The 14,159-nt window shown below is 37.9% G+C and overlaps 1 protein-coding gene across 9 annotated transcripts in view; it reads left to right on the top strand.

The window, feature by feature from the left end:
- The window catches only part of TASP1 (taspase 1), a 264,514-nt gene that overhangs the window by 171,044 nt on the left and 79,311 nt on the right, over positions 1-14,159 (top strand). Inside the window, exons 12-14 of one of the 9 annotated variants that reach the window (XR_004287595.1) lie at positions 7,262-7,342; positions 7,879-8,037; positions 9,734-9,918. The exons of 3 other annotated variants lie outside the window; for them this stretch is intronic. Coding sequence is in view for 1 of the 6 variants with exons in the window: in XM_032351429.1 (XP_032207320.1) it covers positions 7,262-7,341 (80 nt within the window). In the remaining 5 variants the exon portion in view is untranslated. Of the gene's footprint in view, positions 1-7,261; positions 7,830-7,878; positions 9,919-11,886; positions 12,564-14,159 lie in introns of those variants that run through there. 5 more of the 9 variants (XR_004287592.1, XR_004287594.1, XR_004287593.1 and 2 more) reach the window with 5 other exon arrangements.

The following is a 14,159-nucleotide window of genomic DNA, read 5'->3' as shown; positions in this document are numbered from 1 at the left end:
CCCTCCTGTATCCCTTGGCATAAGTACAGGGCCACCTGTGGAAACCAACTCAGGGTTTAGAGTGTGATCGAAGACTGGCATCCACAACTTAACTCTGCTTATTATATAAACTTACTGAAGATTATTACTTTGCTTTTCATCTTTTCTTCTTTAGCTGGACTATATCTCATAGAAGGCGCAAAATTGCAAAGTAAATCACATTTTTCTTCCTGTGTAACAAAAATACATATGTAAAATCCTAGAATATTTCTAAATGTGTAAAAGTTTTATAAATCAGGATAAATTTAAGTGAGAGGATGGAATGGAGACAAAAAGAAAAATAACAAGTAACTGTTAAGATGACAGTCATTTTATTTATTTATAAAATTAAATTTATTTATTTTCAGCATAACAGTATTCATTATTTTTTCACCCCACCCAGTGCTCCATGCAATCCGTGCCCTCAATAATACCCACTACCTGGTACCCCAACCTCCCACTCCCCTGCCACTTCAAACCCCTCAGATTGTTTTTCAGAGTCCATAGTCTATTTATTTATTTTTTAAAAAAGATTTTGTTCATTTATTTGACAGACAGAGATCATAAGTAGCCAGAGAGGCAGGCAGAGAGAGGGGGGGAAGCAGGCTCCCTACTCAGCAGAGAGCCCGATGTGGGGCTCAGTCACAGGACCCTGAGATTATGACCCGAGCCGAAGGCAGAGGCTTAACCCACTGAGCCACCCAGGCGCCCCCATTTTATTCTGTTTATTTAAATTTTTAGTCATTTTAGAAATGAACATCGTTTTCCAAGGGCCTTCAAGAATGTTCTTTAGGAAGCTAATGGCAAAATTGAGTGCTCTTTGTTCATCACTTTCTGAGGAGTTGCTATGGTGAGCTTTGAAATACTTCTCAGTGTGGTCTCCTTTATTTATTTTTTTAAATGCAAGTTTAAGAAATAGTTATATATTGGGGTACCTGGGTGGCTCATTGGGTTAAGCCTCTGCCTTTGGTTCAGGTCAAGATCTCAGGGCCCTGGGATCAAGCCCCGCATCAGGCTCTTTGCTCAGCAGGGAGCCTGCTTCCCCCTCCCTCTCTGCCTGCCTCTCCGCCTACTTGTGATCTCTCTCTCTCTCTCTGTCAAATAAATAAATAAAATCTTAAAAAAAAATAAGAAATAGTTATATATCTTATTTAAATCAAGATGCAGAAAGAATATATAGGAAGCCTAGGAGTGATGATAATAGGAAGAGTGATTAGATAATATTCAGTGGAATTATTAAAAGTAGTAAAAATTTGACACTTTTTTTTTGGCTAGAAAGGATGGTTAAAAATCACATTAAAAAAAAAAGATTTTATTTATTTATTTGTCAGAGAGAGAGAGAGCACAAGCAGGGGGAGTGACAGACATTGCAGGCAGAGGGAGAAGCAGGCTCCCTGCTGAGCAAGGAGCCCAATATGGGACTCAGTCCTAGGACCCTGGGATCATGACCTGAGCTGAAGGCAGATGCTTAACCAACAAAGCTACCCAGCTGTCCCAAAAATCACATTTATTGACCTGGGCATTCATTTTGAAAGTAAATAGTTCACTTGCTTATTAAACTGAGTAACATCTAAGTTGGTTTTTGGGGTTTTTTGTCTTTTTTTGTTTGTTTGGTTTTTTCCCAGTACATTTTGAATGTAAGAAATAGAAGCATCCCAGTTTCCAAGAAACCCAGAAGTTACCTTCTGTGTTATGGCAAATGCATTTTTCCTAAAGGACGATTTGGGATAAAATTGGGTCAGGCTGTTCTGGGCAGCCTCAATCACTTTTCTCTTCTTTCTCTCCTCTTACAAATGAGAAACAAGAAAAACTTGCTTTTGTATTAAATTACTAACAGAATTGATCAGCAGCAGACTAATGAGGTAGACTTATCAGGATAAGTAGAAATGGGGAGCCAGCAAAAGAAATGTAACTTTTCAGGGCTTTGCACATTCACAGCTGACCTTGGTTTTCTCCCTGTGGCCTAGCTTTCCTGTTTATACAAGAGCTGTAGCATCTTCCTAAATCCTGGAAATCCCAAATATTTTGGATACTTGGAGATTTTTACATAGCAGAGGATGATTTGTCCATAGTTCTTAGCAGACATGTTCTTACTCACATAGACCTTTGGGGAAACAAAGAAAAGACTATTTAAATTAGTTACCGAATTTAGATAACTAGAAATAATTTGGTAATATTTGTTTAGTACGCAAAAAGTAAGCACAGTACCAAAGAGGAAGAAGAATGGTAATAGCACCTCTGTAAACATGTTACATTAAAAAGTACCATAATTTTGTTGCCAAAGTGGCAAAACTTTTTGATTTCAAAACTGTTTGATTTCAAAGGTGGCCAGTTGTAGGGACTGTAGACTTGATTATAGAAGTTGGTGCCATCACAAAATTGGGAGCTGCTGAGCTTTTCACAATATGTACTTTATTTTTCTTCCGATGCTAAAAGATGTTTATGTAATATTAGGATGTAATTAAAACCATACAAGGCATTTGTTTTATCCCACAGGAAAAAAAAAAAATAAAGATCTTTGTTTCCATATTAGCATTTTTTTTTTTAATAAAGGTTTTGTGTCTTTTCCTTTACTTTGTGAGCATGTGGACAAAACCATTAATATTAGTTATAGTAAACTCAGAACACAAAATTATAATGTCACAAGAAGGAAAGGAAAATGAAATCATATGAAACTGAAGGCTGAGTTGTACAGTATATTGACTGGTTAGTTTGAACAGACCTTGTATTACAGTTGGTGGATGTGGATAAATAAATAAATCATATATTATAATGCTTGTAATAAATATAGAGTTCTTTTCATGGTTGTCAAGTTGCTTCCCCATATTGTAACCTATTTTTTTTTTATCATCAGATATTTGAGAGAAACTATGATTTTAGAATCTGTGAAAATCACATATATATGAGGGAAGAATAGAGTGTATGTAAACAACATTATTCTCAATCTTTTGTGAATGTGGTAGAACTCAGTTCATTTATTAGCATTAATTGTGGGAAGCTTATGTGGAGCTCTTCTTACAGTCTGTCTGAGGCTCAATGACACTGCTGATTTTCTGCTGTGTTACCTTGCTTCTGGATTCATTTTCAGTTTCAAATTGGGTAAGCTCAGAGTATTTTCTTTGTTTGATTAAAGTAGCAGATTTATGTTTATTTAACACACTTCAGTAGCAGTCCCTATTATTTGAGTTTGTGATTGAGAATTCTGTAATTGTACTTTTGGGGCAAATTTTGAGCATGTTTGCTATAAGAGTGTGTGTGTATGTGCACACACACACATGTGTGTACACATGGGCACTTACATGTGCTCATGTGCATTTCCATTCTTTTTTTTTAGGTCAAAAATAATCCTCCCTGTCTTCCTTCCCTACTTTTCTTTTCTTCCTATAAAATATAATGTTCTCAAGAATTTCTTGTTGTATTCAGTGATCATTTAAATACAAAAAGGCAAAACAGGGGACTATGTTATACATATAAAAGCCCTTTTTAAAGACTCCAACCCACATACCAGTCATCTGACAGCCAATAACAATGATAGAGGTAAAAATTAACTACTTTGGATGAATAATTTTGAAAATATGGCACTTGAAACAAAAACAGTTGTGATTAGCCTTTGATTAAAAAATATTTGGGGAGATATTTGGAGAAGTTTTAACAGATTTAGTGATAATACTTATTATTCATAAAATTACCAATTTATAGTCTTGCTAATTAGAATCATTAATAGTCTTAAACATAATAATATTCTAGTTTGTAAGAGAATGTCTTTCTTTGGGGGGTCTCTTACATAGTATTTAGGAAAAAGGCTTAGAATGTTTGAAATTTACCTGCAAATGGCTCAAGAAAAAATATTTGTGTGTATGTAATGCTTTTGCACTGCAGACTGGTGGTGACACTATAGGGTAACTGATGTTCTTTTCAGAAAAGCTTATAATAAAATTAACAACTCTTTGTGACTTAAGTTATAACAGAACTTTAGTCTTTAACAAATTGGAGGGAACAGAACTTGTCTATAGATCCTGAGAAATTAATTGCAATTATAACATAATTCATTAAACAAATGAAAACTTACTTTTCTTTTTTTTAAAGATTTTTTATTTATTTATTCGACAGAAAGAGATCACAGATAGATAGAGAGGCAGGCAGAGAGAGAGAGGGAAGCAGGCTCCCCACTGAGCAGAGAGCCCGATGCGGGACTCGATCCCAGGACCCCGAGATCATGACCTGAGCCGAAGGCAGCGGCTTAACCCACTGAGCCACCCAGGCGCCCCTGAAAACTTACTTTTAAGGAAAAATATACAGAAAGAAAATGTGTATAACTTTTGGATATGCATTTATTTGGCAGGTCAGTTGCCTCTAATAAGAAGGCACATAAATATAGATATATAACTTGTACATTAATTTTTTATTTTTGGATGTATGAAAAGTCTTCAGTATTTTTACTTGTCACCTTGTGTATCCAATCTAAAATCCATCATACTGTCATATTTTAAAATATTCTGAAAGCAGACAATAAAGCATATAAACTGTTAGGGTCACACTTAGCACCCCTACCTACATGCCAATTTTTACAGCCTATCAGAGTACTTGTAGCACACACTGTGGGCTGGTTCATTCAGTAGTCATTCTGAACTTATTTTGCCATTGCATGCCTTGAATATACTGTAAAAATTAAATATTTATGTTTTAGGACTCTTTTTCAGAAAAGCCATACAATATAGGTCAGGCTAACGAGGTACAATTAAAGAGTCAGCTTGAGGGTTTCTGGGACAGTCTTTTCTTTTCTTGATTAAAAGTGATGACATCACCTCCTTTACCTTCTCCCTATCCTGAATATGGATGTGATGCCTGGGTAAGAGTAACCATCTTGTTGCCATACGGGAATGGATAGGAGACTCACAGAAATAATGGCCTTGACACTGTACACATGCTACCACAAATGCAGAAGCCACTTTCTTCCAGACTACTTGTTAGCTGAGAAAAGTAAACTCCAATTTGTTAAGGTACACTAGGTCTGTGTTTCTGGTAGTTGTTGCTGAAAACACTCATAACTGTTCCTTATGTATCCTTAGCAAGTATTTGTGAAATGGAAAATGTATTAAAAATCTGTCTACTCATTTATTGTGATACTTTTGTGTGTGTATGTGTGTGTGTGTTTACATGTGTGTGCACACCAAAATACATACATACATACATACTTACACAGATGGGAGGATGCTCTTGTTTGAATACCTAACTGGTTAGTTCATCCTCTGTTCTTGCTAACAGAAGCATGTGTTTGCTCAAGTGTTGGGTGACCATGTGTTTCATGAAGTTGATAGGGGAGGCAGGTTGGTTGTTATATTCCAAGCACCACCCTAATATGTTAACACAACTACTGTGTTAGACTATTAAACTTAGGGTTGATTATTCTGGCAGCCAAATGCTTCAACGTCTGTGCTTAATTGTTATTAGAGACCTGTATGTCCTGGTGGTGTCTTTGTCCTTCCATAGGTTTATGCCGTATTGTGTTCTCAGTCTGTCTGTCTGGTACAAAGTTAATGTAGTCACATGATGCAAAATTCAAAAGATACAAAAGACTAAAAAGTCTCTCCCATACTCTGTTCTTCAGCAAACCCAGCTCATCTTTCTAGTGAAAACCAAGGTAATTTGTTTCTTTGTATTCGTCCCAAGAGATCCCATGCCTTTATGCCTGGCATCATGGTGTGTGTTCTTTTCTTGCCTTTTACACAAATGGTAGCAGTATAACTATATACCAATCTTTCGCTTAGCTTTTTTCACTGAATGTATCTAGGTAATCCTATCTGAGTTAGTGCATTTAGAGTTTCTTTATTCTTAACAGCTATATACTATTCCATTATATGGATGTGGCACAACTTTATTATATAGCCTCTTTTTAGTGGACGTTTAGATTGTTTCAGTCTTTTGCTATTTGCTGTGGCTACAGCAAATGAGTATGTCAATTCATCTAAGGCATTTAAAGTTTGAAACAGTATGTATATGGCTACCTAAAATTTTTTTATTTTGGATTTTAACAATCAACAGAGTGAGGTGAATATGAGAATATGAGAATAGAGGAGGTTATGAGAATATGGGAATTGAATGAGGCAAGTCATTTTTGAGAGGAACATTATGGGCCTGTTAGTAGTCCCAGGAAGGTGGTGCACAAGACTTCCTATCTTTGTGGTCTGGGCTAACTGCAATATGAGGCCCTCTGTGGTACTCATCATTGTAAAGGATGTGTTAAAGATTTTTATAGGTTTGGATGAGGTAGGAAAGAGTCTCTTATTTTCTTTTATATCCGTTGTATTTATTCACTTATAATAATCCTACATAATTATATAGCACTTCATACTTTTCCAAGATTTTTCCCAATATCCTGTTTAAGTCCATCTTTTAATACTTAAGACTAATGTTGGATGAGTCATCTCCTTTTGGTAAGTGATTGGAAAACTCAGAGCCAAGGATCATGTATCAACTGGGTGACCTGCATCTAGTTAGAGAGTTAAGCCTACAACCCACATTTACTAATTTCCTGGGACAGGCACAAAAAGTGATGTGTATGTGTATGTGTGGGCACACACTTCAAACTCCTGTCCATGTCTTCTGATATCAGAGCCTGTTGTTTACTGGGAGGAACCAATGAGACCCCCTTTGGGTGGGGCTGACCGATTTCCCATGCCACAGGGGTGAGCATGTGACCCAGTCTAAGTCAAGCAGTATAATCCTCCTTCTGACTATGGTGGCTAGTTCCAGAATAAGTGTGGAATCCAAGTCAGGCAAACTGAAACCCTCCCTGGACTTTTCTACCAAAGTTATATAGAAGATCTGTCTTTCTCTTTAGGTTGTGAGTGATAGGATTAATTTAGGGGCTGTCAGTGGTTTGGAACTGACATCTGAAGCAAGGTAAAACTCCAGAATTCTTACTTATCTGAGCCTGGGAAATGATCATTTTTTGATAGGAACAAAGCTTTTCTAAATCACATGCTATCTGTTCTGCATGGAATAGCATGTTGTACCTTTTATTCTTTGAGTGGGGAGTTGCATGAGAGAAAGACTATTGAAGTGGAAGTCGCAGGATCAGTTCAAGTGTCTTTTATGTGTTTGGCTGGCTTTTAGGATCTTGGATGACTCATTTTCTTTTTTTTACAAGCTACTTATAGTGGCTTAACCAAATATTCATTTTCTCTCTTTAAAAGCCACTTATCATGGCTTAACCAGAGATTAGTTCTTCCTTTTATAACAGGACATCTGGAGGACCTGTGCCTGAGCTCCACTGTGTCTTCGATGCACCTGACTCCTCTCCTCCTACTCTGCAATCTATAGGGTGTGACTCTAACCACGCCCCGGGTATTATATTTGCATTTAGAACTGGAAGAGGGGCAGGGGGAAAGTTGCCACCAGTCAACCCTCTTTAAAGGACTTTTCCTAAAATGCCCTCCACATGACTTCTCTGTGTATCTTATTGGCCAGAAGTGTCATGTCTTGCTACGGAGAGGCTGAGAAACATAGTTCTTAGCTGTGTACATTGCTGTCTCCTCAATGAAATGGGCTTCTTTTAGGTAGAAAGAAGGAGAAAATGGATGCTAGGTAAGCATCATGTCTGCCAAAGGGGTTAGATTGGATGGTTGGTCTAGATGGCCCTAGCTCTAGAAGTTATGAACTCTGTTTAATAAATTTTGGCAGAACTGGTGACTAAGGCCTTAATGCTCAGTGCAACAGAATAATTGAGATCAGGGTTGGCAAACTATGGTCCACAGGTCAAATTCTGCTAGCCCCCTGGTTTTGTAAATAAAATGTTATTAAAACACAGATATGCTCATTTGTTTACACATTGTTACTGCTTTTACATTACAATGGCAGAGTTGGATAGTTGTGACTTAGAGCAGATGACCTGCAGAGTTTGAAAATGTTTAGCATTTGGCTGTCTACAGAAGAAATTTGGCAATCCTTGGCCTAGATGATTCAGAAAAGTCCTTCCATCTTGATGCTTCCAAAAACATGCATTTATTCCTTTATTCAGTAAGTATTTGAACATACACTATATTTCAAGCATTAGATCAGGCACAAGGGGTATAGCAGTGAATAAACGACATCCATGTCCTCATGGAGCTTATATTTTGTCAAGTCAGGCAAACAGCAAATAAATAGGTAAACTTCTCATCTGTTGTATAGTCGTAAGAGCTACAGTGAAAAATGAAGTTTTGAGCATGGTCAGGGAAGAGCTCCTTAGAAGGTGACATTTGAACAGAAATTCAGAGTTGAGAGATGGAAACATGTGGTCCATGAAGGAAAGAACATCCCAGAACAGCATGTGCTAAAGAGGTAGCAATGTGTCTGTAGAGGTTGAAGAATAGCAGGAAGGCCAGTGTGGCTGGAGCAGATGGAACAAGGGGGAAGATGGTTAGGGAGGAGCTCAAAGAGGTAGTAAGGACCATTATGCAGAAACTTACCCATGGAAATTTATAAGAAGAAGAATATCATGACCTGATTTATATTTTAACATGGTCAATCTGGCTACAGTACTGACAACAGACATGGAGGGCAGGAGTGGAACCTGGGGGACCAGTCAGATGCTCTCAGAATATATTAGGCAAGAGATAGGCTTGGAGTAGAGTGATGGTGGTGGAAGGGAAAGAAGTGGTTGGATTCTCGTAAGTTTTTGAAGGGAGAGCTAGCATAATAGCTACTCAGTTGATACAGAGTAAGAGATAAGGAGAGACAAAGATGACTTGACTTTTGGCCTGAACAACTGAAACAATGAAGTTTCTTTTTGTTGACAGGGGGATGCCTCCATAAAGAGTAAGTTGTGGGGGAAGATCAGGAGTTCCAGGCAGTGTTTATTAAGTATGCGGGTGGAAACGTTAATAAGGCAATTGTATATTCAAGTCTCTAGTTCAGGGAGAAGGCCTGGGCTAAAATAAACCTGAGAATTAAGAGTTTGCAGATGACATTTAAAGTGATGGACAGATGGAGAGGGACGCTGGAATCACTTGAGTGATGAGTGAGAAGGGATGGACACGCACAGCTATTGATCTAGGAAAAACATGAGCAGTTCATTTGTGGTAATATTCAAATCACAAAGATGTGATGAGGATGTATGGAGGTTTTCTCTCTCACCTCTGTTTTTCTTGGGGAATTGGGAAGCAAGGTCAGCTCCAGTGTTAGGATGGAGGAGGAGATATTGGAAATTTGAGGAGAAATGAGAAATGTATGATTTCTGGGCAACATTGAGGGCCCAAATTGAGTTAGTGATCATGAGTGGTTAGCATGGTAGTGCCATTTTCCAGTCAAATTCAGCTTAGGGGTGTAGGCATGGAGTTGGATTTAATAATGATTGGAATTTGCCAGGTGAGTATGATGGTCAAGAGTAGGATAAAATAGCTGATAGTTTCTGCAGGGAATTAATTATAATGATGGACTATAGACTTCAGCCCACTTAAGGACCAAAATGAGGATTTGAGGTGGGCAAGGGAAAGATTGAAGGATTGTTGGATTATGGGTCCTAGAGAGTATGCACTAGAAAGGGGGAGTGAGATGCTTAGAAGTGAGGTCTATAAAAGAGGTGGAAGTTGTTGGTAATCACAATATGGTATTTTAGAGTGAGTGGCTGACATAAGTAAAGGACAGGATTCTTGGGAGAGAAGAGGTCTAGGAATTGAGAGGTCAGAGATGGAAGCATAATCTCCATACTTTGAAATCACTAACGTTATGGCAGGATGGATGTCAGAGAAATGATGATCAAAGAGCATAAATCTTTGAGGAGTGATGGGGAGCGACCTCCGGAGGCCAGTGGATGAACTGTCATATGGACAAGTCTGGTGATAGGAAACTCAAATCTGGTTAAGAGTCTATGGGCAGTCCTAAGGAGAAAGAAAGACACCACCTAACTACAGGCATGATGTGAGTATTTTATTGTTTCCATGAAACTCTTTACATTATTATAAAGAGTTTCAAACCGTGTATACCCCTAGTAAGTGTAGCCATGCCAACCTTTTGTCACAATGAAAATGAAAAGAAAAATGCACGGTTTTCTGAATACACAGGTCCTGATATTGTATGTTGGCTAGTCTACCTGAATGTTGAAATATGGTTTTTTGCTGAGTGGTAGCATTAACTGACATTAACTGACTTTGCTGAGTGGTGGCATTAACTGACATGAACATGAAACAGCCACAGGGCCAGGAGTCCTGAGGTGGAGTCCAGCCAGATGGGTACAGAAAGTGAGTGATTCTTCTTTACTTTAGCCCAAAAATTGATGCATAAACTTAAGTATGAAAATGAAAAATTTGAATTACTGGCATTACCCTCTTTCCTTCAGGGTGTTTGCTATCAAAACATGGCTCACTCAACTGTCTGCATAGATCTTTCTCATGTTAAAAGTGGCCCTAAAATGTGTTGTTTTGAAACTTTTTGGATTCACCACTGTTTCTAATATTAACCTTTTGGTTGCACACTAGATTAAGGTTTTGTGCATCACCACTGACCAGGCTATATTAAGTTGTTTGTCTTGGTGGGAATGCGTAATTGAAAATGCACAAATGAAAACATCCTTCTATCCCCTCTTCAAATTTAGAATTTTTTATGAGTCTCACAACGGTGCTACATTTGATTTCTGTGTTGTTGGGCAGTTTTGTGGGTGGAGGATCTTTTTGCTCTTTCATAATTATCCCCTTTTGGGAGACAGATCCAAAATAGATCTTTCTTCTGTGGAATTCCCCAAATTCTTAGAGTGACATTTCAGTGTTTATCTCAGCTTATTAACCTAGCAACTTTCTTTATGAAGTTGTGAGTGTGTATATACCTGTGTATCTGGATAAACATGCTTATGGAGTTCCTAAAATTCTTAAAAGTGACATTTCATCTTTATTTTAGACTACTAATGGCTATTTATAAAGTTGTGATAGTTTTATATATTCTTTATTATATGTAATATGTGGAATATTTTTCTGCATTTAATTTTAGATTAATTTAAATCCTTTAGGTGGATCTACAGTATGGTTTTATGTTTTTTTATTTTTTTCTTATAAAAATTACGTTAAAGTTGTTTTTTTACATAAACAGTTGTTTATTGATTGATACTTCCCAAAGCCACCCTATTATATGTACACCATACTGTTTTTCAGATTTTATTTACCTAAATGATCAGGTATAACTCACAGAACCCCATTTTCACTTTTTATCCTTCTCAGTATGTTATGGACCAAAAAAATCAATTTTCCTTATGGGTTATATTGCCTTTTTTTTTTCCCCTACCACGTGCCTACTTTTATTTTTGGCCCTTCTCGCATTACAAGCTTTTAAATTTAATTTTATCTTATTATTTTATTATTTTACTTTTCCTTATGGTTGTTTGACTTTGGCATCTACTGCCAATTCTTCTGTAAGTTAAAACAAAGATGACTGACAAATCAATTTGGCCTTTCAGTGCCATTGATAACATATTTATTCTAGTATAGATCCTTTTACAAATACAAATGAAGGAAAGGAGTTAAAAAATTTTGGTTACCTTTGATTTCTTTCTAGCTGTTCTGTAATGAATGATAAGATCTTACTCTTCAAGATAAAAATTTAAAAATTCATGGCTCTCATTTTTCCTATTGGACAGTCTTTAAAACATTTATGGTTTACTTCTGCAGTTTCTTTTTAAATTTTATTTATTAGACATAGTGAAAGGTTATCCACAGCCCAAGGCTTCTAGGCATGTGTAGACTATAAAAATCTACAATTAAATCAAATATTGCAACTGAAATTCCACAATGAAGATGAAAAGAAAAGGTTCTAGGGCTTTATTTAGTGAAGAATGACAAGTTGAAAAATAGATCCTCCTCAATACCCTATAGTTAACAAATTAGAGCTCTGCTGAATTAGGACAGGAAGGGAATTCCAGAGATGAACAAGGCCATGATGGACCCACATGGGGAAAGAAGTTGGAGCAGTAGATCAGGGAAAGGATTTCACAGGAAACGACAGACCTCGCTGTGCCCAGGATTCTGACAGCTGTCCTCAGGGTCCAACAGTGGATCTTACATAATGATGAAGGGACATGTAAATAACCTGATTAAAATGACAGGTCTAGGTGTGTGACTGCATACCCATATTCTAGTGTGGTACATGGGCCTCCTAATGGAGAGCAGTGACCCAAATGCTCTCCTTGGCAGAGCACCTGCTGTCAGTCCCCAGTGGAATTTCTTCTTGTCCTACTTCTACTCTAAGCAGTGTCTGCTGAAGCATGTACTCATCAGTATGGCAGTGAGGGGTGTGGTCCATTTGCCACCTTGCTGGGCCTTGGCAAAGGAGACTGTCCAGGGGACATGGGGATAACTCTCACACTCACTCACTGCGGAACTCTTATCTGGATTACCGTAGAAACATCCTCAGCGGTCTTCCTGCCTTTTCCTGTGACAACTACCCTCAACCCAGTCTATTCTCCACATAGCAGCCTGTTCAGTTCCTTCTCTATTGCTTTGATGACCCTCCACTATAATGAGGATAAAATGCAGACATTACCTCATGGCATTTCTAATTTGATTCCTGCTTGTTCCCTTACCTCAACTTCATACTTGGTCATGCTCCTCCCTTGCTCATTATTTTATTTATATATTTATCTTTTTTTTTTTTTTTAATAACAAATTCCCAGGCTTTCACACTTCAGGGCATTGGCCTGTGCTGTTTGCTGTCTGGAATGTTCCCCTTTCCAATCTTCATCTAGTTCCTTTCTCATGTTTTAGTCAAAATTAAAATGCCACCTACTCAGAGATGCCTGTGAACAGTGGGTCTTACCTGCCCCCGTTAGTCTCCTTCTTAGCCCCCTATTTGTTTCCACTGTGGATCTGTCACAATTATAAATAATGTGTGCATGTATTTTCTTGTTTGGCTATTTCCCCCATTAGAATGTAACCTCCCTGTGAGCTAAGACCAAGTGTATCTTGTTTACCAATGTAATCCAGCACTTAGAACTGGGTTGAATATGTAATTAAAGGTAAATGAAGAAAAAGTAATGATGATATTCACACACTCTTACAGATAATTGGTCACCTTTTGCTGCACCCCCCTTCCCTTTCAGTATAGCTTTTCTATTTTCCTTAACCCAATTTATGTGTGTGACAGTCCCAGCAAGAATAGAGTGCCTTGCCACTCTGATTGTGGGAGCTCTGGGGTCTAGCAGTTCTTGCTTGACTTTTTGAAATAACTAAAAATATTATTGGGGCTCTATTAGGAAGTTAAATCCTTGGTTTAATGTGACCACTGTTACCACCTCGTGAAGCAGATGTTGGAGATGGTGCTACTTTCTTGATTGCTGATTGCTATCTCTTATCACTTCATCTCATTCTTCCCTTTCGCCACAAGATCCCTCAGGTCTGTTTCTTCCTCTGCAAGTTGATCATTTCTGGACCACTGGTTCCTTGCCATTCCCCTCTGATCTTTTTAGTTTAGGCAGTTTGATTTGTTTGTTCTCATATCATTTCTCCCACTGTGAACATCACCATAGACATTCTTTATACTCTTGGACCTTGGATCTCCAGACTCTACTCCTGTCCTTTCTCTTCTTGGCTCCTTTCATCAATCCTTAAAATTTCAATGTGTCCAGACTCAGTTGTCTCTTTTCCCAGTGTTGCCTGTGCCTGGGACAGCATCCCTCCACATGTCCACACTGAAGTAGCCTTTTAATTCTTCTCTAGGTTTAGATAATCTAGTGGGTATTAAGTACTCACCATATTCTGGGTACTCTTTGCTCTTTTGTATGACTTTTCTCAAGGTTCATCTTGTGTAGTCAAGAGTTGTGACTACTCATTCTAGAACTTTCTAGTAAGTATGCCCTTCTCAAGTCTTAAAACACTTAACATAAGGCCCACTAATGTGCTATCCATTAATTTATCTAATAGATATATTTTTAAGAAATTTTATTTACTTATTTGAGAGAGAGAGAGCAAGAAGGGGCACAAGAACAGGGGGAGGGAGGATTAGATTCTCTGCTGAACAGGGAGCCCGATGTGGATCTTGATTTCAGGATCCTGGGATCATGACCTGCACTGAAGGCAACCGCTTAACTGACTGAGCCACCCAGGCACCCTCTCATCTAATAGATATTTATTGATCACCTGTTATGTATCAGACACTATTCTAACAGTGGCTGGCAAACA

Source organism: Mustela erminea, chromosome 7 (assembly GCF_009829155.1).
Source record: "Mustela erminea isolate mMusErm1 chromosome 7, mMusErm1.Pri, whole genome shotgun sequence".
NCBI lineage: Eukaryota > Metazoa > Chordata > Mammalia > Carnivora > Mustelidae > Mustela > Mustela erminea.
This window is presented reverse-complemented; position numbering and strand designations above follow the sequence as displayed.